This window comes from Staurois parvus, unplaced genomic scaffold (genome assembly GCF_062004578.1).
Source record: "Staurois parvus isolate SC_StPar_1 unplaced genomic scaffold, SC_StPar_1.0 ptg000599l, whole genome shotgun sequence".
In the NCBI taxonomy this organism is placed as follows: domain Eukaryota; kingdom Metazoa; phylum Chordata; class Amphibia; order Anura; family Ranidae; genus Staurois; species Staurois parvus.
The window spans coordinates 2494251-2519154 of NW_028318395.1; the positions used below are offsets into that span (position 1 = coordinate 2494251).

The 24904-nt window shown below is 40.1% G+C and overlaps 1 protein-coding gene across 3 annotated transcripts in view; it reads left to right on the plus strand.

The window, feature by feature from the left end:
• Positions 1-24904, plus strand: part of MDFIC (MyoD family inhibitor domain containing) — a 176260-nt gene that overhangs the window by 74354 nt on the left and 77002 nt on the right. For all 3 annotated transcript variants that reach the window (XM_089692680.1, XM_089692681.1, XM_089692682.1), the window contains one exon: positions 993-1115. In XM_089692680.1, the coding sequence (XP_089548806.1) occupies positions 993-1115 (123 nt within the window). The remainder of the gene's footprint in view (positions 1-992; positions 1116-24904) is intronic.

A 24904-nucleotide genomic window follows, 5' to 3' on the forward strand; every position in this document is an offset into this window, starting at 1 on the left:
TGAATGTGCTCGGCTGGCCGCATGTGGCCCGCAGGCCTTAGTTTGAGGACCCCTGATCTAAAACAATGGAAAATATACTGAAATTTACACAGCTATGATGCTATCCTGGTAATTGCAGTTCTCACCGACTTGTAGTAGGACTGTGATAGTGTGGCGGATAATCTGGTGCTAACAGACCCTCAGTGGGAGGTATACTAACTGACTGACACTGACATCAGTAGTGACACTAATACACTGATCAGATATAATACTATACAGTCACTGTACTAATGACACTGGCTGGGAAAGGGTTATCATCAAGGGGCAGTCAAAGGGTTAACTGTGTGTCTAACAAGTGTAATGTGTGTAATATGTGCTGGTAGTATTTGTTGATCTGTGTACAGAACCCTGTGTGCTATAGGCAGCTTCACCAGATGTGGAAGAAAGTGCCAGTTTGGAGATGTGTGTGGGACCCATTAGGCTTTTAAATGAACACAAAATGTTCAAGCATCAAATGATTAATGTTTAATAAACTTTGTAACTAATATACTTAGTTTAAATTGATATTTAGGAATATCCATTGGAGCTATCAGAATAATAATTAGCACTGCTTGAGGTCCTATAGTGCAAATTGCATCAGACTACTGCTTTCATTCAGATAACTTGATCTGGGTCACTGTGCTCTAAACATAGGTTGGTTGTTTTTTTTTTTTTTCCTCTATAAGCGTAATAAAGTACATATAAATAAACTGTCATTGCGAAAAATGGCTGTATGGCCACAAATAACATTTTAGAGCTTCATTTCTGCTTTATTGCAGACAGTAGATCAGGTATGCCCCCTCCTAGCTGCATAATCTTCTGTTCAGAAAGGAAGTAGAACTTGTCCTGTAGTTCAGATGCTGGTAGAAACAATTGGTTTGGACTTCATTAGACAGCACTAATTAGCTGGTTAACATGTTCTTTGCCCGTAAAGAATTGGCAAATCGTTTCTGAAGTGTTGCTTTCTCTTTTAGAAAAATGTGAAAATGGAAATTTGGATGTGGAAGATACAAATCAATCTTTCAAGAATAAAGGTGTCCAGACAGATCTAGAAGTTGGTTCTCTTTTGGGGAACAGAAGTGACAGCATAATTCAATGTAAGTATTTATTTAAAAAAATTTCAAACCGAGATCTGAAAAGATAGGTTTCTCCTCGTGTCTGAGAATAACAGAAGATAGAGATTTGGTTACAGAAATTTTGAGAAAAATATAAAGAACATTATGGTAAAGTGGAATAAGGTATTCTGTGTGCCGTCTAAATAAAAAAAAATATGTTTGGTTAGTGGTTATGGAAAGGATGGTATAGTCACATTTGTAAATGATAGCTATTGTTTCACTAATGCTTTAGCTGGCCATAGACCGTTCTTTCTTTCATTTTTTTTTGTTAGCCACTGATACTTGCCACTGTCAGAATACACTGTTCAGCCGCTACAGCTGCCGACTGAGGAAAGTTTTCCAGTTTTCCAGCTGTAGAGCAGGAATGGCCACACACTGATCGAAATTCAGCCAGTCTCTGCTGAAACAGCCGAAATTCGATCAGTGTATGGCCACTTTAAGTGGTTATAAAGTCTTACCTAATTTAACATTATATACTGTACATCTATTATTTACATGAATCTTTCATCATTCTTTTGTAAAACAATTTTGTTTACCATATTTAACAATTTTGAAGTGTATTCTATACCCTTCTTGCTTTGCTGCATAAAAACTTCTGGCCGGAGGAGAACACTCCTGGGTGTATGTGACCCAGCTTTCAGGTTTACATGTCCTGTCATGCTTTGCGCTAATGTGCATACGCATCTCCTCACATTGCTAACAGCTGACTAGAGGTTGAGCAGAGTCCTTGTCAGAAGCTGAAGAGTCCTCAGCAGCAGCTCCTCCTATAGGGCAAGCCCATTCCCACCTCCCAAGGACGCCCATCTTCTTCTTCATAAGCTGTCAGTAACAAAATCCATTAGACGAAGCACAGGCAGGGCTGGTATTTGGAGCTCCAGAGACAATGACAATCAAGATGTACTGGAGCCAGAGTTGCAGCATCCTCGAAAGCCAGGGTTCCTGTGCGTTCTGGGACAGGCACCAGTAGGATGCAGGAATGTAGTCCTGTGGCTGAGAGCACCCACCCAGAGGTGCCCCCATCTGATCAGCGCTGCATAGGGGGCACTCAACAGAGGAGACCAGCAGCAGTGGCACCAACAAAGCCAGAAAAGGAATATAAAGAAACATCTTTGAAACAACAGGTTAGGCTTCTTGTTTTAGATTATTGTTAAATAACATAAATGTAAAGCAAAACACAAGGGTTTAACATGAGGGCTCGAGAAATCCCAGGTGCCAGGTCACCTAGAAATTGCATCCTGGCGCCTGGGCTTTTGTCAGCTACTGTCACATTCACTGCTGCAGGGATGCTCAAATCATATTGCCCAATGCCCGGGACGTACAGTTCCATTTGCCAGGCAGGTGGATCTGTTTTACACGTAGCCCTGCTTTGGCAAAGCAGCAGGGTTTACTTTTTTTTTTTCGCCTTAACAGAGCGAACATTGGTGTAGCATAAAGTTTTGTGAGTGTGTCAGGCCATATCTAATAGGATGGAATGGATGATATATCTGGAGCTAGGGTTGTAGAATTCCCCCTCCCAGTGTCTTGCTTAGTGGACAGTTCTCCGGCTGAATGGGATAGTGCGGAGAGTGATGTGTGAGCGTCTCATCCTTCGAGCAGGTACAGTTGGAAGCAGCTAGTATGTGTTGGACTGGCCCTGGACAGCATGGGGAGCCACTTCCTGGAGGTGCTGGACCGCTTCCAAGAATCGCAACATGTCCGCGAGAACTGTGAGACTGGGCGGAAAGTCGGACTCTGCTGGGGCTAGATTCAAAGCAAATTTGTCAAGCCCTGGTTTAATGTCACTTTAAGTAGCATCACGTAAAAAAAAAAAAATAGGAGAACTCCATTTGCATTTATAAAAAAACAAACAGACAAACAAACTTAGATATCTTGAAAGAACTGATCTTATCACTGCCTAAAATCGATTTCTATATTATTATCCTGTTTAGCACTGCAGAAATCAGACTAATACGGGGGGAAGGGGTGTCTCATGTGTTCAGTGACTTGGAGCTAGAACGGGAGGAGGTGAATACAGGGAGGACCTTGTTGGTGTGATGATGAGCTTTTATAGGTACATTTTCTGACAAATGATATGCTAAGCTGAAAAGCTACAATCATAATTGTTGGTGTCACCCTCTTTCCTATGCATTGCGGCCGGTGGGCTTGAATAGTCTGGAAATATTTTATCATATAAAACAGTTTTAATTTATGTTTCTGAATGTATATTATTGTGTATTTTGGGACAAAATAATAAAAACATATTCAGTACATCACTGCAATACATGCACATTTCCTCATGTTTTCTGTCCTTAACCACTTCAATACCGGACACATTTACCCCCTTCCTGCCCAGTCCAATTTTCAGGTTTCAGTGCTCTCACACTTGGATGACAATTGTGTGGTCATGCAACACTGTGCCCAAACTACATTTTTATCATTTTGTTCACAGAACTAGAGCTTTCTTTTGGTGGTATTTAATCACCACTGGGGTTTTTTTTTAGCTAAAATTTTGGAAAAAAAAAACCCCCACGGTTCTTTGTTTCTGTTATAAAAGTTTGCAAATAAATAATTGTTCTTCATATATTTAGGCCAAGATGTATTCTACTACATTTCTTTGGTGTCAGAAAACAAAATCAGTGTTTATTATTTAGTCTGTAGGAAAGTTATAGAGTTCACAAACTATGGGATATATCTGAAAATTGATCAATCCTGAAGTACCAATGGCCAATCTAATTTCTTGAGGCCAAAAAATGTCAGAGCAGTACAGATATCCCCCAAATGACCCCATTTTGCAAAGTAGACAGTCTGACGTATTTCATAAGAGGCATGGTGAGTTTTGTGAAGTTGTAGTTTTTTTTGTAATATTTTAGAAAATGAAGAAATTAAAAATTTTTTTTTAATTATTTATAATATATAATATAATAATGTTTAACTTATTATTTATATAATTATTTTCACAATTTTTTTTTTTACATAATGTCACCAGTGCAGTACAGCGTTGTCCTATAACTGGTGTGCTGGTGATCAGGGACACTGATTGGTGTTATATTACACTATGACCAAAGTAGAATAATGTTACCATAGTAACATTGTACTACTTTGGGGACGTGATCGGAATTTTTTTTTTTGCACACAATTTTATTGCTTATAGCAAATAATTTATTTGCTATAAGCAAGCATTTGTTAGAATGAAATCGATTCATTCAGGTTTTTTTGTTGTGATTAACTGTGATTAGCCACGGCTGTGCATGTGATCACTGTGACCATGCACACTTGTATACAATGGATGTCATGAAAGGAAGCCATCCATTGTATACAACTGTCATGTGACCTGCTGTGATTGGTCACAGCAGGTCACATGGTACTGGCAACAGGGCCGGTACACAAATCTGTCATTGGCCGTGTCCGAGGTACACAGCCGGTGACAGATCTCGCCACAGCGTGGCCCTGTGGGCACGTGCAATGCGCGATCCGGGAAATACGTCATGTGACGCCTTCCCAGAGGGACGAGAGGTTTGCCGGCCGTCGTATTACCACAGGACGGGCGGGAACTGGTCATATTCCTGATATGTGCCTGCTGTACAATACTGCAGCAGGATTCACTCTAAGATCTCCCTGTATTTTTTTTTTATTTTATTAATTCTACCCCTCCTACTTCAACAAGCCTCTGCGGGCCTGCTACAAAGAAACATTCTTTATGGTAGGGATGGTGCATTTATGATGATGTGCTTTGCTTATGGCAAACAAGGTGTTCAGTCTGATGGCCAACATACTTAATTTTGATCTCAGAATGTGGACCTTCTTCTGGCTACCTTCAGACTCCTTCAGGTGCCTGCCAAACTGTAGGCAGGGTGCCAGGTGAGTTTAAGTAAACAGTGGGTTTCATCTGTCTCTGTGCCGTAAAGCTCTGTCTAGTGAAATATCTGCACAACAGTTACTGTATGCATATTCTTTGCACAACAGTTACTGTATGCATATTCTTTCCAGTTTCGGTCACTGAGGCTTGTGACTTCTTCATGGTTGTCAAAGGTGTTTTGGTGGCTTTCATGTACCTCATAAAGGTGGAGAGTACTCTCCCTTACACCTCCTGTCCTATTTGTCCCTCAAGATTGATGACAGGGTAGGACAGGACATGGAGTGGCATGGGCGCTTATAGTACGTCCTGGCCAGCAGAAGAACTGGAACTTGCAATAGAGTTGAAGCTGAAGAAGAGAAACTTGTGCGGTATGTTGTCACAGAGCTTGCAGAAGCAGGATGCAGGAACATGATCAGACAGGCAGAAGTTGGCAGTGGGTGGACTGCAGAAGTACAGATTCCGAAGACAAGAGCATAAACAGGTCAGTATCATGGAGGCAAGATGAGCAAGGTGTGGAGTCGAGAAGAAAACCAGAGGTCGGGTACCAGCGGGATTGAGATCAGGTGTAGTCAGAAGGGAAATTCAAATGTGCAGGCTAAAGCTCTTGTGTAGACACATGCACAGCTCTGTTACTGTGCACAGTTATGTGGCCCATTCTGTGCACATGGTTCTTTGAGCACGGACATTAACTCCGTTTTCCTGACCGTGGCCTACTTCACCAGTATCCTCTTTGTAACAGTCCTTGCAAAAGAGATTTAGAATCCTCAGCATTAGCAGTAGACTGTGGTGAGAATTAATAATGTATTAGCGCTTATGGAAATGGGCCAGACATGGGGGTCTGAGGTAAGTCGTCTTTTTTTTTTATATATATATATATATATATATATATATATATATATATATATATATATATATATATATATATATATATATATGAATTTTGCATGGGGAATAGCAGAGAGTTAAATTTCCATGAATGGTCTGCTTTAAGTAAGTCTAATAAAATTTTTAAAAAATCAAGCGCAACCCTTGAACTGACTTATGCACAGTGGTGGCTGCAACAGCTACATTTTCTATTGTACTCAACATAACACTTCCAATGAACAATCACAAAGGTCAGGGCCGGAAATATGCAAAAGGAGGTTGGAGAAATTACCAGGAAGGAGCATCTGGTGGCAGCTAAGCAGAGGGCACAATGACCCTGACATGTTTTTTTTTTCAGGTAAGGGATAAATGACAATTGATGAAAAATCTCAGGGTGAAATGTGATGTGTGAGAGATAAGAGGAGCAAGGGGGATTGAGGTGTCAAGTGGGAGAAATACAGGTCAAGGACAGAGGTACAGAAGGATAAATGGAGACCAGTAAGTGGTGAAAAGGAGTGCTGAAAAAGTAAGGGGTGAGAAAAAGTTCTGTGGTGTGAATAAGGTGCAACAAAATTCAGGAACCTTTGAGAATTAGTCTTCTCTTCCTCCAGGAAAATGAAATAAATCTAAAAAACCATGTGTTGCAGTTATGTTTATTTTGGGAGTAGAGTATGAGGTCCTCCATTTCCCTGTTCTTCTTCACTTTGTGTATTTAAGATGGAGAGGAGTCCATCCATTGCCACAGAAACGGGCTTTGGTGCACTCAAACAGGCATTGATGCTTTTGAGGAGGTGTTGGATGACAGATTTGTGGTATGTTTTCATAGGAATATAAGTGTTTTGTAGTAAAAGGAATGAAGGGCCCTCCAGAAGCTAGTTGTCTAACATATCACAAATATTACAAAGTGGAGCTCCACCCAAAAGGGGAAGTTCCACCTAAAGTCTTTGTCCCCCACTCCCCATTAAAGATTGGCACCTTTGGGGAGCGGGTACCTGAATTTGACAGGTACCCGCTCCCACTTCCGCTGCCGATCGCCTACGGCAGTCGGAAGCGGAAATTGTCCTTCACCCCCCCCCCCCCCCGTATTCTTCCAGGACCTGTCACAGGAGGAAGGCCATTCACAAAGCGCAGCGCTTCTCACGTATGCGCAGTGGCACCCAACTGTGAAGCCGCAAGCTGTCACAGCTGGGTGTCCACACTGAAGATGCCGGTGCCAGGGAGAGAAGATGGCCGGTGAAACCAGCCGTGGTGAGGACACTGCTGGACCGAGAGACAGGTAAGTGACTCTATTTTAAAAGTCCGAAGTCAGCAGCTACAGTTTTTTTGTAGCTGCTGACTTTTTTTTTTTTTTTCAGTTGGAACTCCGCTTTAAGGACATTTATTTTCCAGAAGGGCTAGAGCAAGACCAGAACATGTGAAATATGGTTCCCTGATCTGTGTTACATCACCATCAGTGATCTAAGATATTTGGCAAGAATTTGATGAGGACAATTGCTGTTCCATACCATCTGGTCAGAATTTTGAATTTGGTCTCTTGGAGTTTGGTAGTGATTGTGGTTTTTAGTTTAAAAGGCAGAAAACACATGGCTTTGTGCTTGGCTAAAAGATGTCCATAGGTCCAGTTTCCAAAGTTTGATGTACAGGGGTTGTACCTTTAATATCTTCTCACCATATCGTCTATGGTTATACACACTTGTTGGGTCCCAACAGTAGAAGCCATGGTTTTCGTACACTGCACTGATGATGACCAAATAGCCTTAAACGGCTGTATGCAGTTTTGAGGAAATGGATCTAAAATATTAGGCTGCATTTGCACTATACACCCAACAGTTTTGGATTTGCTTCTGGCGAACAGGTTGTAAAGTACTGTTTTACATGGCTCTGCCCACTGACCTGAAAAGAGGAATAGTTAGAGTAGGGGATTTTTGGATGCTTTATTCCCTTCTCACCATAACCTGTATGCTTATACTGTGAGGTACAGATATTTTAATCCCTAGTTTAGTACAGAGATGCATGCATGTAGGGTAAAAAGGGAATGTCTGGGATGGTAGGTAGAGTACTTGGGAAGTGCAAGAGTTGCAGGGCTTTCCAGAGTTCAAGGCCATAACTGCCATCAATTTGGGTTAGGTCTCCTGTGAAGGGCTATAGTCCGGATTGAATGAATTGGGAAGCTTGATATTTTCTTTTTAGAGAGCAAGGATCAAAATGGGCTGCTAGGAAATCTGGGGGTAACCAATAGTTTTTGTATAGAGGGGAATTGGTGGGAGAAAGCTAAAGCAGAGACTTTTTGCTGTTATCGTGTTTGAGCTTTCTTTTTGCAAATTTTATTTATTTATTTCAGGTACTTATATAGCACCATCAATTTACGCAGCGCTTTACATATATATTGTACATTCACATCGGTCCCTAACCCTCAAGGGGTGTACAATCTCTAAGGTCCCTAACTTACATTCATACATACACATATTAGGGCCAATTTAGACAGGAGCCAATTAACCTACAAGCATGTCTTTGGAGTGTGGGAGGACCGGAGTACCCGGAGGAAACCCACGAAGGCACAAGGAGAACATGCAAACTCCAGGCAAGTGGTGCCGTGGTTGGGATTTGAACCAGCGACCCTAGTACTGCCAGGCAGAAGTGATAACCACTTAGCCACTGTGCCGCTCAAATTGTTACAATGATAACTTGTCATATTGTTAATTTTCTGCTGTTTTGTATTTGTCATATTTCTATATAGTGGCTTATGCTTAACTTTCTTCTTGTTAGAGATAGGTGCTTTAGTGACACTTCAAAGGGAGCTGTTCCCACTTATTTGTGAGCTTGATTTTTTCCCTAAGAGTTTTGTGCACATACAAAGAGTAGCATCACATATGACACTTATTAACCACTTCAAGTCCGGACACTTTTACCGCCTTCCAGTCTAGCCCAATTTTCAGCTTTCAGCACTGTCGCACTTTGAATGACAATTGCATGATCATACAACACTGTATAAAAATCTCATATTTGTAATTTATTTTCACACAAATAGAGCTTTCTTTTAGTGGTATTTGATCACCACTGGGTTTTTCATTTTTTGCTAAATGAAAAATACAGAAAATTAAAAAGAATGTTTTGCTTGGTTTTTGTTATAAAGATTTGCAAATAAATAATCTTTCTTCATAAATTTAGTTCAAAATGTGTTCTGCTATACTATACTATATATTTAGTCTTTGTGAAAGTTATAGAGTCTACAAATTTTGGGATATATATCTGAAAAATTGAGCAGTTGAGACCCTAAAATGCTGGACGCTGGTATGGGGTATGGCAGTGATCAAGACGTTAGTATGAGGTATGACGGTGATCAAGACACTGGTATGGTGGTGATCAGGATGCTGGTATGGGGTATGGCGGTGATCAGGACGCTAGTATGGGGTACGGCGGTTATCAGGATGCTGGTAGAGCATATGGAGTGATCAGAATGCTGGTATGGAGTATGATGGTGATCAGGATGCTGGTATGGCATATGGGGTGATCAGAACACTGGTATGAGGTATGGCGGTGATCAGGATACTGGTATGGGGTATGCGGTGATCAGGATGCTGGTGTGATGTATGGTGGTGATTAGGGCTCTGGTACGGCATATGGTGGTAATCAAGGTGCTTATATGGCGGTGATCAGGGTGCTGGTATGGCATATGACAGTGATCATGGCACTGGTATGGGGTATGGCGGTGACCAAGCCACTGGTATGGTGGTGCACAGGACATTGGTATGGTGTATGGCGGTATTTTTGTGAGCACTGGGGCAGGTAACAGGGACTGGTTGCATTTTTTTTTTTACATTACATTGGGGCGGTGATCAGGGACACTGGGACAGCCACACCCACAGGTTGCAACATTGGTTCTCTCTTCTCTCCACAGTGAGAACAGAGAACCCATCTTTACTTTTACTTTGTATTGTTTACTATTTGATTGTTTTGATTGGACACAGCAATCACATGGTAAAGCACCATGTGATCACCAAGATACAGTGGTAATGGGTTTGAGGACGCACACAGATCACCGGGCTCCCAGGTGTGTGCTCTGTGAGCCACGCAGGAGCCTCCAATGCAGGCTAACATACAGGTATTGGCACCCGCTGCTGATAATCACAGCAGTTGAGGAGGGAGAGGGGCTTGAGACTGAGCCACACTCTGTGTGTCTCATAGACACACAGAGGATGCTCGGAAGCCAGCACTTGGTAACAGGGAGTTACCAGAAGCATTGGCGGGAGACCCAAGAAGAGGAGAATCGAGGATCTGTTTTATTGTAAAGAAAAAATTCAAGCCTTTAGAACCATTGTAATATATTTGAATGTTTACATCTCAAAAGTTGCCTGGCCTCAAATTTTAGGTGACTGGTTTTTATTATTTTTTTGGATATAATAAGTTCAGATGGCATTCAAATCTTGGTTCATTTTGACATGAACTAACATACTACAGCTGTGTACATTCTATGTGACTGTATATTACTACAGTGTGATCAAGACAACAATATAGTGCTTTCGAGCATAACCACTTGCCTTCCATAGGATTTACCCCCCTTCTTGACCAGGCCATTTTTTGCGATACGGTGCTGTTACATTAACTGACAATTGCGGAGTTAGGCAATGCTACACCCAAATTAAATTTATGTCCCGCCCCCCCCCAAATAGAGCTTTATTTCGGTGGTATTTGATCGCCTCTGTGTTTTTAATACACAAGACAAAAAGATTGACCATTTTGAAAAAAAAAAACAATATTTTAAACTTTTTGCTATGAAACATATCCGGTAAAATAATTTTTTAAAATCAAATTACGTCATAAATGTAGGCCAGAATGTATTCTGCTACATGTCTTTTGCTAAAAAAATTTCAATATGTGTAAATTAATTGGTTTATATGAAAGTTATAGCATTTACAAATGGCGGTATAGATACTGGGCGCGCGCCCCCTACCCAGAAATACAAAATCACGAACATATACGTGATTTTGCTCAGCCCTGCCGCCCTGTAGCAGTAGTTCTGCTATAGGGCGGTTGGGAAGCTGCTAAAAGGGGGAGAGTATGGTAAATATTTTTAATGTTTTTACCTGGGGAAAAAAAAAATAAATAAAAAAAAATATATATATATATTAAAATCTGATTATATTAAAAAAAATCTTTTAAGGATAACTCCACATTTATCAAGAAAAAAAACATTCCCCTCTGGGTGTACGTTGCAAGGATTTTACCAAACCTTGTTGCAGAGTCCTACCTTTTCTTATTCTGAAGAAATAGCTGTTTGTGTCCATGTGCAGAGTGAATCTGTATGGCAGTGATTATCAATGGCAGTTATCTATCAGCTGCTGTACTTGCAGGGCTCTAATGAGGAAAGTGGCAGGATCTGCATCCCTTTAGACATGATTTCCCCTTGGGAGTATCTCACCAAAAATTGCATTTTGTTCTGTTGCAGGGGATGCCCAGAAGCTGATCTGTATCTTAGTGCAGACTTCTGTGAAAATTAAAAAGTCAATCACACAAGCAGGAAATGACATTACCGGAGGGCGTTCTGTAGACTATCTTTGTACAGAATGCCTCCATACTATCATAATGCTTTGCATTTTACTGAAAGTCACAGAAATGCAGATTGAAAAGAAAAGCTAATGTTTAATAATATTCAATTACAATATGATGTGTTGCAATTTTTTTTTTTTTTTGTACTTGCTATTTTTTACCATAAAATCAGTGTTACCCTTTAATCAGAACAAACTATTTGCCCACAGAAAACCCATTCCTACTGCTATTTTACCTGTTCAGGTTAGAAAATATTGTTACCTTTTTTATGAGTAATGCAGGCCATACATGGGTCAAAATCTGAAATAATTTTCCTCAGAAAATCGGAAATGTGCATTTTGTAATCCGATAGTGCTACCATTTTGATTTTGCGATTCAACCAACCAAGCCTTCAATTTCACCTCATGTTGCTGCAGAGAAAATTTTAGTGGCCAAGAATTTTTTCCAGGTCACAGCTCGTGCTCATTTCTTTTCAGTGTATATTTCTTACACGATTCTCCCATTATTGATTCGAAATTCATTCTTTTTTAAGAAAAATTCCAACATGCCCGATAACTGAAATTTGATGTTCACACAAAGATTGGTCATTTCTGTGATCCAATAATGGTGCAAAATTCGAACGAAAATTCTTAGAAAAGATTTTCGAAAGAAAATTCTTTCGGAATTTGACCCATGAATGGCCAGCTTGAGGTACATAGAATGAATGAATGAATGATTTTTATAGCGTTTGATCTGGTGGGTGATTTCAAGGTGTTATAATTATTATTTTAGTGAGTCCATGGCAGACAAACTATTTTAAGGGCTTAGTAGCCCACTTTTATTTAAAAGAAAGCAAACGTTCACAAATGAATGCTTTCCCACACAAGAGATCTTCTCCAACTTCAACAGAAATCCATACACTGGAAAATGCCAAGCTTCCTGGCTCAGAAGCTCACTTAGCTTCAGTTGCAATATCACACTGCTACTCTTACCAGTCTCTCAGACTGTGTTGTCCAGCTCTCATGGATACTTGGCTCTCTAGCCTTTAGTCACAGCACTCTGCTGCATGGCCCACTTGTGACCTATGTATTTGGGTTCTCCTGCACCCCGATAAGAGCCAACCTTACTCCTGGAACTGAGACCTCTGTGTCCTGGCTTCTGGCTTGGCCCTCTGACCCCTCAATGAGAACTTCTGTCTCCCCCCACTGGGAGTGGTCTCCAAACTGGTAGCTCTGAGCTATTTTCAGACCTGAGTATAAAATGACACCTCACACATGTGTACTCCAGATTGCAGGTGGCTTGCAAACCCCAGACACTGGATTCTGCAGATCTTGATCAGAACATCCAATCCTGAGAAAGCCAAATCCACAAATTTTTCTGCCTAGGAACACTAGTATGGAACGTTACATTCACCCTAAATGAGATTCCTGTGTCACATTTTCCTATCTTTTCACAGTGACAAAGTCTCATCCTGTCACATATGACATATCAGAAATGTATTTATGCAGACTTGTAAATGTACTAATTGCTCCACTTTTAAGGCCAGCTATAGAAAAAGAAACCACAAAACCATGGCATTACATAGCAAGCACTTTGCCTTTGCCCTCTCCCCCCCAGTGCCAGGATCTGCCATCAGTGACCCTGCAGATATGCAATAATTCTGTTACTGTGGAAAATGTGTAAAGCCTCCAACAATGCATTTGCCAGGCCTGAGCACTGTACAATGGGAGGCTGCTGCTGTGCATTGTACTGTAGTATGCAGTGCAGTGTAGCGTTTTTTGTATTTTTTTTTCAGGTCCATCTTGAGGACCCGTTTACACTTGGGCTTAGTGAAAACTTGGATAGAAGCAAGCGTTTCTGCCCGAGTTTCTGCAGATGCGTGAAAAAACGTGCAATGCATTTGTGCATTATTTTTTAATGGCACCCCAAACGCAGGTAGTTGTTGCACATTTGTCATACATTTCCTGCACAGCAAAATGCGCAAAAAAAGTGCAACACAAAATGCTGTTGGCTCATGTCCAAAATTTTCTTGTAAATGAGAGGCCCATTCAAATGAATGGTGCCACTCCAAAAGTGTGCTAAAAAAAATCACAAAAAAACCTCCCCAAATCACGACACCATAGCATAGCTCAAGTGTGACTGAAGCTTGAGTCTTGCTGCCCATTCTTGAACATGAGGCAGTTTATGCTTTTATGACAGTTCTTAATAACTAAATAAAATATACTATTTATATTTTCCAGCTACAAATACATTTGGTTCTGTGTGTGTAATTTGATAATAGCTTCTTGATTTCATGGTCCAAGTGTTTCCAGCTGTAGAATGTCTGTGTACTTCTTTCCTTATATTTTGCACAGCTGTTGCAGTGCAACTTATCTGCTTACAATTTAAAACATTCAGACACTTGCTTAATTGCAACGCTCTGTGGGAACCATGCTTAATAGTTTCAAATGTTCACACTACCCTTGGCTGTTGATTTAAAGTGTTACTAAACCCACAACAGCAAAATTAGCCTGTATATGCAATAAAGCATGCTTGTTATACTCACTGTGGAACCTAAGGGGTTAATCTTCTGCATTGTGTAAAAAGCTGTTTGATCCTTTCTTCTCTGTCCTTCCCCTTTTTCAAGCTACCACCTCTTATCTCCTGATGAGACAGACTGAACCGTAGGCATTTGCACATGCTCAGTTTGGTGTGTATTAGCAGAGAGTTTTTTATTTCTTGGGAGAGTGCTTGTGATTACAGGGCCAATCAACACTGGTCAGACAGAGGTCAGGGGTTTTGCATCCTCCTAGAGCAGAAATAAAACTCCTCCTACAAGCTTTAGCTAGTGCTTGGCTGGACACAGAAGTTACAAGACTGCTTTAACTTTTGATGAGAAAAGGTATTTAGCAGTTTGTTTACTAAAATAATTGCATTTCCATGTTCTGTGTACTGCGAGAGACCAGATATAGTGAATGCAGGGTCCTGGGCAGGGGAGGACTGACCATTCGAGCACTCGGGCACTGCCCGAGGGCCCAGGGTCAGTAGGGGGCCCCATGAAATGCCCCTGGTACTTTTTTTTTTTTTTTTTTTTTTTTTTTTTTAATAGGCTTTTTTGGGTGTGCTTTGAATGTGAGCAAGGACACGGGCCCCATGATCCCCTATTGCCTGGGGGCCCCATGAGTTGTCAGTCCGCCCCTGGTCCTGGGTTTAGTAACACTTTGATTCAAAGCTTGTTTATGGACCTCTGTGACACACCTACTGAATTGCTACGAATACTTCTTCAACATGACTCCAGTTGAGGGGTCCAAATTGTAAGGCCATAATCTTCCTCCTACCTCTTTAATTTTTTTAATTTTATTTTTTTTGTTTTGTTTCTATGATCGTACTCCTGAAACCTGATTGTTTGTCCTTCTTGTGTTCAAAATATATAAAGGTCCCTATATTACGGTGGAAGGCAGGTGTTCTTGGAATTCCTTTTTGTTCTGTAAAGACTTCATGGAATTGCCTTGATGAAGTTTTCTTTTCCTGTTTGTATCTTTATATTTGTAAATTGAATAATGATTTATTTATTCTTAAAAATAGTTTCAAATGTTATCGTTCCACTTACACAAACTTTGTGCAGAATATGGCTAGCTGTTTTGTTATTTTTTTTTTCCTCTAAGTATGTTATACTAGGTCAGGGGTCTGCAACCTTTAAGACATAAAGAGCCACTTGGACCCATTTCCGAGAGGGAAAAAAAGACTGGGAGCCGCAAAACCATTGCAACATTTAAAACAAATCCGACACTGCATATATTGCAAAAAACGCTCTGGTCATGAAGGGGGTTTAAGGGCCCAGTAAGCAAAGGGTTAATCAGGGCCACAGTGTATAGTCATAATCACAATCATAGCCTTAGGTCAGTGGTGGGCAACCTTTTTTTTTCGACTGAGCCAAATCTCGCCAAAACCACGATTGAAATTTATTTTGAGAGAAACATTTTTAAAACTGAAAATACATCCCCTATAGTAATTCATCCCCCCTATAGTAATTCATCCCTCATATAGTAATTCATCTCCCCTGTAGTAATTCATCCCCCCTATAGTAATTCATCCCCCCTATAGTAATTCATTCCCCATATTGTGTGAATTCACTTACCTTTGCTCCGCGCGTTCCTCTCGCTGGGTTCCCGCGCCGTTCTGGTCTTCAGGGCGGACTGTGAGAGGAGAGGAGTTCGTCACGCTGCCCCGCCTACATCCGGGCTGCCCCGCCTACATCCTGACAGCCAATGTTTGCCAGCGGGCGCCCGGCACACAGAAGATCTACATTAAAAGAGCCGCGGCTTGTCGACCCATTTGCCTGTCACCTGGTGGGCAGTGTGCTCCGGAGCCGCAGGAAAGGTGAAAAAGAGCCGCATGCGGCTCCGGAGCCGCGGGTTGCCGACACCCGTACTAGGTGAACTAAAGCAGATTGGGTGGTTATCTTATGCAAAAACTGACACTCAAACTGGGTACACACGGTCTGAATATTGACCAGTTCAGCAGGAACCGTCCAATACTCGGGCCATGCATACAGCTCTCCTTCCGGCAGAAGCCAGTTTAAGGACCAGTTTTGTCAAAGGGGCATGCTGGAAAACCATCATCTGATCAGCTCTTGCAGCCAATGGCTGCAAGCGCTGATTAGTGTGTTCTGAAGATTGCTACACTAGCATCACGATCTCTCAGTTTTTTTTTTTTTTCGTTCAGCCTGCTGGGTTACATGAAAAAAATTGAATGTGTGTACCAGGTATTAGGCTTCATGCACAAGGCCATGCAGGGGCTGTACAGCATGTAGAGCCTGCGTAATCACTCTTCTGGGTCCCAAAACTGCTGCATACAGCCACTCATTGAGAATTAAAATATGCAGCTGTACACGGTTAATGCCAAAGGGTTTTGTAACTCATCTGCACACACATGGATGTATGCTGTGAACGCAAATAGTGTGTGTGTGTGTTTGGCGCATACATTTATAAGAGTGCATAACGTAATCCCCAGCACATGACTGCATATAGCTGCATCTTCTAATTCATCTTTGGGTGGCTGTATGTAGCAGCTGCAGTGATTATTCAGGCTCTGCGCACTGTATGGCTGTGTACATGAAACCTAAAGCTGCACTAATATATTAATGCAAAAAGAGACACACTATATATAACATCCATTTCTTTTAAATAATCCACTTACTAAAAATTATCAGTTATAGGTGGGCATCATGTGATGTAAGAACAGTGAATTCTTACTTGGTAATTCCAGCAGCATCAAAGCAAAGTATTTTTTTGATCCTACGATGTCTTTCATATGGATGCTGGTGTGAGCGTCTGGTCCCCTGGTTGAGTCGCTGCTGGGTATTGACATCAAGTGTGATTTTGACCTTTTATAATTTGGTTACCACATCTGGTAAGAGGTGTCTGTCTAACTGTTGCACTGGGAGGTGGATTTCTTATGGTGGATCACATTGCAATGTACGTGGTTGGTCACTTACACTAAAGGACTGGATCATCTTGGATATGCTCAGTTAGACTGGAAAATATTTACACTTATTTTGTTCCTATTTATAATATCACCTTAAATGGACTCACGTGATATAATGTTTATGTATGTGTGAACACATTTATATGTTTCTTTTTGATTTTCGTGCTTTTTTTTTGGATATTTATTTACTGTTGTAATATTGAAGGGGTTTAATATTCTGGCGCTGCTGTTTTCTGTTTTTGTCATAGTTGTCCAGCAGCTGCTTAGGTATTATTTGACCTAGTGCAGATATTATTCATTTTCATTGACTCCAGCAGCATGCCTGGTCCACATATTTTCCTGGCTGTACATTGTCATGTAATTCAGATCCTGGCTGTATCCCTTAAATCATGCTACAGTAATTTTGGGGATAGAAATATGGAAGATGCAATTGCTGGCATATTATTGTATGCACATACTCCAGGGCTTTTGCCCTTACCTTGCTTCACCACTTGGTGTATCACTGCCTTGTAAAAAATATCTGTATGTGCACGTCCGTTGTCAGGGCACACTTGCTCTAAGCCAGGCATGTCCAAAGTCCGGCCCGCGGGCCATTTACGGCCTGGGGGTCGGTTTAATACGGCCCTCCAACAGCCCTCCCTGCTCTGTGTAATGTGGCCCTCCCACGGCCCTCCCTTCTATGGCAGACAGTCTTCTGCTTGAGAGCAGTGCGCATGTGTGACTGCACCGCGCTGGGAGCGACAGAGGGCAGTGATGTCAGGGCCGGGCTTCCAGCGTGAAGTGTGTTTCTCTTCCCCTCCCGGCTGCCGAGCAGAGACTTCAGCTCCAGCTACCTTTTTTCACCCTTCACATTAGTGCAGGTAAGTTTTTTTAAAATGTATTTTCAATACATTGTGAAAACTCAGCTGTCAGTTGATCTTAATGTTATGAAATGAAAAGTATGTTGTTTGCAATTAACTTGGCATAAAATAATTTATTTGCATTTAATTGTAATGGTTCAAAGAATGTTCGGAAAAATGTTCGGCCCTCCACCATGTTCACTTCATCCAATCTGGCCCTCTTTGAAAAAAGTTTAGACACCCCTGCTCTAAGCACTCTATGAATGGATTCCTTTGCTTGTCCTTTGTTCATAGAGAGCTTTTCTTTGCTGAAATCTATAGTACAGCTTCTGTGAATGGTGGAGGTACTCTGACAAGTACCTATGAAAAGTCTGTTGGCTCTGATTAACCCCCACAGCACCAGAAATTTACCACTGCGGGGCTATTGGTGAGGCAGAGTATTGATGTTTTCAAGAGAGCAGGCACCAGCACTAGGGACACATCTCATTCAATGTGAGTACTGCCTCTTGTGCATTTTCTTAAAATACATTAGCTAAAATTAAGCTTTAATTTATTTGTTCACAAACAAGCCTTTTACCAGACTATCTGAAGAAAACTGGTGAACATAGTGTGTACTTCTTGAACTGTAAGCAAGCAGGTTAACATTTGCAAGAAAATTTGTGAATAGTCTTAGCTTCCACAGAAGCTTCGGTCTGCTTGTATTATATTATAGTTGTGGACTGTGTTGATGTTGAGGATTTGAGTTTCATATTGATTATTTATATTAGGGGTTCACCGAAATTTCAGTGGCTGAAACGTTTCAGCCGAAAACACCCCTATAAGCACCGATACAGGTGCTGAAATAAACCCCTCCCCCACGCGGCTGCCGCCACCCGCCGCCACTCGGTAGTTCTCAGCCTTACCTGAGAAACCATCGAACGACCCCGGCACTGGGCATAGAGATGTGAAGGAAAGATGGCCTCCACTCGTCTCTATGCCCTTGGAGGATAGGAGCAATGTCACTTCTGGTTCCGGGGCCTTGTAAACAAGGCCATTTTTTTTTTTAAAGCACTAGATCATTGCTTTTATTGATCTAATGCTTTACATTGTAGAGGAGAGATGTGGGGTCTTATTGACCCCATATCTCTCCATAAAGAGGACCTGTCACTAATTATTTGCATCACAAGGGATGCATGCATTCTTTGTGATAGGAATAAAAGTGATTACAATGTTTTTTAAAGGGACAGTGTAAAAAAAATATAAATAAAAAAAAAAGAGTTTAAAGTGCCTCTGTCCCCTGTGGTCGCATGTAGTGGTGAACGCATAAGTAGGCCACGCTAACATATGTTAACGGTGTTCAAACCACACATGTGAGGTATCGCCACAAACATCAGAGGAAGAGCAATAATTCTAGTACTAGGCCTCCTTTGTAACTTTACACAGGTAACCTGTAGAGATTTTTAAAGTGTCACTCATGGAGATTTTTAAGTACCGTAACATGTTGGATATCTATATAATCGGCGTAACATCTTTCATATTTTACAAAAGAATTGGGGTATATATTGTGGTTTTTTTTTTTAATCATTAAAATGTGTTTTCTTACAAAAATATTGCTTTGAAAAATAGAATATTTTTTAAGAACTGTCCATTTTGGTTTTCGGCCAGGTGCAACCTGAATTTTCAGTTTCGGCACCAGAATTTTCATACACATTTAAAGTTCGACCAACAATACAAAATTTCCATGACATACTGTACAATATATTTAGTGATTATTCACATTTTATGTATTGCTGCACAGGAGATCTTAGATTTATATATTGTATTGTGGTGATTTGAGAAAGTGGGGTCAAATTATGTACTTCTTGAACTGTAATCTGAAGGTTTATATATCTTATGAGGTGTGTGTATATAATATATATATTACATACACACATATATATATATATATATATATATATATATATATATATATATATATAATTTTTTTTTTTTTTCACATTTGTTTGGTGAGTGCGGTGATCTTTGTAATAGACAGCAGCTTATACATGGGATCTTTCCGCTGCTTTCCCTTCTTGATCACTTGTTTACATTTGTGACTGATAGCACTGTGAAATGTAATAGAGCCTTATCATCTGACAGTGCCGACCCTTCCTTTCCCTGTGCAGCTGTGCAGGGAAAACAGAAGACTCATATCAATATATATATTCATGCACATATGCAAATTGTGTGCAAAAACTTGTTTACTATTTTTTTTCTTTTGAAGAAATAACTAGATTTAATGGTATTTTGTATTTAATCCACCTAAAGTTTAACTTTAAAATTCATTTGAGTCAGTCGAGTTTCTATTATTACTATGATTAGCAATGTTTTCAAGTTTATTGACATTGTGAACTACTGAAATTGCTCCCTGTTGACAACCTGATGTTGGTACAAGTGGCTTCCATAAATGGTTTTAATGATGTCCATAGAATCCTTCAGGTTCTTTTTCTGAAACAGTAAAGGCACATCTCTGCTCAAAAAAAAAAAAACCAGAGTCATCTATTTTCATCACAAAGCCCTGAATATTTTTTCTAGAGCAGATTGAAGAGTGCTTTTAAGTTTCTGTTTTGTTGTACCTGAACTCTTTTTCTAAAGCATTTCAGTTTGATGATGTTACTGAATGCTTTGTTTTCTTATTAGGAACAAAAAGGCATAAAAAATTCAGTGACTTGGGAAAAAAGACTTAAAGGATTGTGCCTAGTTATCATGTTAATGTATGCTTTCTGTGTTAAAGAAGATGCAGTATATGCTATTTACCACATTGAATATGTTCAAAAATAATTGCTGACAAAAGCCACTTCACAAAGCAACTTAAAGCAACTCAGACATATACCTTGTAATTTGAATGTTAATGCATTAGCCATGCAGAATCACCTATTGATGTAGTTTAAAGGCACATGCAAATGAGAAATATGTACCAGTTCAGAAGTCCTAGTACAACATACTTAATGAAGAAAGCTTACACTTGATCATTGTTATATTGAAACTAGGCCAGAAAACAAAAGAAAAAAAACCTTGTTGAAGAAGGTGAATGTTGATGTTGTTGCAAGTGCATTATATAATTAGATTTTCTGTGAAATATATCACATAACATTACTGTACATCTGTCTCTTCACACAGATGGGTGCTTTAGTGGAGTTTTTAGATCTTCTGCCATCTTGTATTGAAAAATAATTATAACATCATGCACATTTGCATCAATCACAAGATTGTGTTCAATTTGATAAGACTTTGATAAAGCTATCACTAGATCTAAAAATAAATGTACTGATTTTGGTGCCGAGTGCCTACCTTCTAGTCCCAATTGTGAAGAGTCCAAACTGAATGTAATCTGTCAAAATATGGTCACTTTTGAAGGGCTTATGTACACTGCTATATCTCACCATATAGCATAAAACCAGAACATTTCCCCCCAGGGAGCCCGCAGGTGCTGTGTATAGTTGCCTATAGTCAGTCAGTCTGTTTCTAGTATCTGTATCTTTAGTATAAAATGTTTCCATATTGTAAATAATCATAACTAAATACACCTTATCGTCAAAAACAGACGAGAACACAGACGCCAGATCTTACCATGGGGGAGCTTATCTCATCCAGGCAAACACATGACCAGTATAAAAAAAATGAAAAACTCTTACAATTCTAAAATACACATCATGCAATTATATATTTAGCAATACATTCGCAACGTTCCCCTTAGAGAAAAAAATATCCTCGAACAAATACCACAAAAGCACAGTAGCCAAAACAAACCACAAGACAAAGACCGAAAAAGAACCAAAACCCAATGAGATGGAGCATGACAACTGGGCAAAATCTACCTCTGATCCAACTCAATATATTATTTATAAAGAAAAATCCATGCTGACCCAGGGACCCCACACCTGCTCAGATATCACACAGGTATTAATTATTCTCAGTGTAAGCACTTCTGCATTTTTAACCTCTCAAATACGGGTGTAGTTTGGAAATTGTGTATACATATGTATACCTCCAAAAAGACACAATTAGACATCTGGCAGCCATAAGCACATGATCAAATAACCTTCTGGCAAACATGGGCACCTTCTGTGGGGGAGATGCAGTAGGTACACAGACAGATACAATGGAATTTCTGCAACACTATAAAGATTTAAGTCTCCACCCTTTGCCAAAATAGCTGGATCTTTGAACAAGTCCAGAATATATGATATAATGTTCCTTGTTTATTACAGGTACTTATATAGCACCGTCCATTTACGCAGCGCTTTACATATATATTGTACATTCACATCAGTCCCTAACCCTCAAGGGGTGTACAATCTAAAGTCCCTAACTCACATTCGTACATACACAGATTAGGGCCAATTTATACAGGATCCAATTAACCTACCAGCATGTCATTGGAGTGTTGGAGGAAATCTGAGTACCCAGAGGAAACCCACGCAGGCACAGGGAGAACATGCAAACTCCAGGCAGGTGGTGCCATGGCTGGGATTTGAACCAATGTCCCTAGTACTGCCAGGTGGAAGTGCTAACCATTTAGCCACTGTGCTGTTATTTCTGACACCTCCAACTGTGTTCTGATATATCATGATTAATTGTATATAGAAGATGGGTATGATACCAATGGTGAAGGATTTTAATTTGGATTTCTTTATACACAGTGCAGAGTTTTTTTTTTTGTTTTTTTTTGTTTTTTTTTTTTTAGCTGCTAACCAAATTGCATTCTACTCCTTTAAAGACAGTTGTCTTTTCAATATCTGTTCCCATTTAATCATATAATTATGCTCTTCTGAACTATCCGACTGGTATCGCCAACAATTGCTATATAAAGTGCATAACACTAACCCCCCTATATGATGATCCCATGATGATGCCTTTCAAAGAGGGGCAGAAAAAAATTATTATTTGAGGCATAATGCCATGTGCAAAATGCTTAATTTGAAGATTGCTAAATAAAGCCACAAAGGCAATTAATATTGCTATTGTAAAGTTGTAAAACATAAAAAAAAAATTGTCTTTGCATTAATAAGATTACCAATATGGAAAATAGCTTTAAGATTCCATGCAATTGCCAATATATGTAAGACTATTTGGGATGGCAGGTGTATAAAGAAAGCATATCATAGGGGAAGCCTCTGACATTCATGCAAGTTTAGTCTTGCTTATTTTTCAAATACCTTTAGTGAACTTCATTGTAGTAAGTAAAGTGCGTCCAGAGTTTTACACCCGTATGGATACATTTGGTTACATGCTTGCCCATACATGCGTATAGTCTTTGACTTCTATACAACCATACACTGTATGGCTGTGTGCATTTCCTAAGAAGGACTTGGACAAATCAAGATGTGGGTTTAATGTGTCCCTTTTTTTTGTGTGGAAGGTGGGAATGCATGCAGTTGACCTACTGTGTATAGATATGTGAATATTCTGTCATAAGCATGAGTTTAAATCTCTAGGAAATTTTGGAAAGGTGTAATCCTTTTCATGTTTAGGTTAGCTAAAGCACCAGTATGCAGTATGTGGAGACTGATCTGCACAGCATATCTTAGTATTTTTTGGATGCATCCACCACATACTTTGCTTCTGAAACATTTATCCTCTTTGACATGGAAAGAAGCATAATGACTATTTGGCCTTCTGCAAAACAGAGTATGTGCTTTCATGGTACCATTTTTTCCTGAGATTGCCATTGCATTGCCATTTATCACAATTTATTACAGTTCTGCTAGATTTAAGAAGTTATTGATCCCTGTAATGAAGACACAGGCTGTTTACACAGCCAGTGGCAAAACAGAGACTAAATAGTGTATCCTTTGCTGCCATGAATGTCTTTATGTGAAAGGTTGGGAGGGTATGATGATCTCGGATAACTTTTGAGATTTTGGGATTCAGTAACATTTTTGTGATTTCAAGCCATAGTTCACTATTCTGAAAATGTATATTTTCAAAAACAGTATGTGTAATTTAATTGAAATCAGAAATGTTCACTAAAAAAGTATGTCAGTCCACACCTGTTATATGTATTTGCATGTTAGTTCTGCTTACCTCTCGTGTCCATGAAGGTCTGAATATAGTTATAAGGGTCCTGCACGTTAACTTCCAGCATCACATGCCTTGTCCTGTGTGGCTTCAAAACATAGTATTACAATGCAATCTTTGTGATCTCTCAAAGGATTGGACTTTGCAACAAAGACTAGAGGCATGTTGGCTATTGATTTTTTTTAATCTAAGGGGGGCTAGACTGGCCCTTCCCTCCTTCAGCACATCACTTTTATTTTTTGAGGTCACAGTAATAGTGTACTATTGAGTAGCAAGAGAAGGAAAAAGGCATCCCAGGACCTTTAGCCATATGAACTGGGTGCTTTTGCTGAACACCCTTAGCTTAACTAGTTTATTTTTCTTATTTTATTTTGGAATTCTATAGTCGACCCCTCACTGTCTTCTAATGACAACATAAATGCAGTGTATCTGGATTGTCAGTAAAACTTTGGAAGCTGCACCCAAATCCCACAGGCTTTGGGTGGGTACAGCCTGTAATATTGGTTTGGGAACAGGATCCTGCATGAGCGTTCACTTTGGGACTTAGTGCACTGTGCCGAGTCAGCTGTAGGGTGCTATGGAGGTCCTGGGCCATGGTCCATTAGTATTGAACCCAGTCCCTGATGTCCCCTTTGGAAATTTGTCCACTGGGATCTGTGACATGTAGCATTGTGGACAGGTAAGACAGGGTCACTCTGTATCTCTGACTGTTACTGCAAAAATGGAGCTATGTTTGTAATATATTCACCTTGCCATGTAAACTTTTCAAACTTGGAGTTAAAACTCAGCCTTTCAGAGCTTAGTGGATGACAAGGTGTTGCATCACACCACTGGTCACACACTTTGCTGCCACTTCCAACTAGGACCTTTTTAAAGGTACTCAACTGCTGTTTCCCACCCTTTCATCATGAGGATTCGTTACAGGTTGGTCTACACCTTGGTTACTGTATACTCCTTCCATCAATGCTTATCCTATGCTGTGCATCCTATTCTGTGAGTACTCCACAGGGGAATACCTTCACTATAAGCTGTGGTGGAGACCAGATGAAAAGAGAGCTATTGTAAAAAATCACAGCGGAACATTTCCTCTGCCGAAAGCTCACACAACGCTTGAGTAATATCTGGCTTTAACACCATTATGTGTATCTGATGCTAGCTTTAGTTCAGGCATGCAACAAATGGCCTACACCCTGTTCCAAATT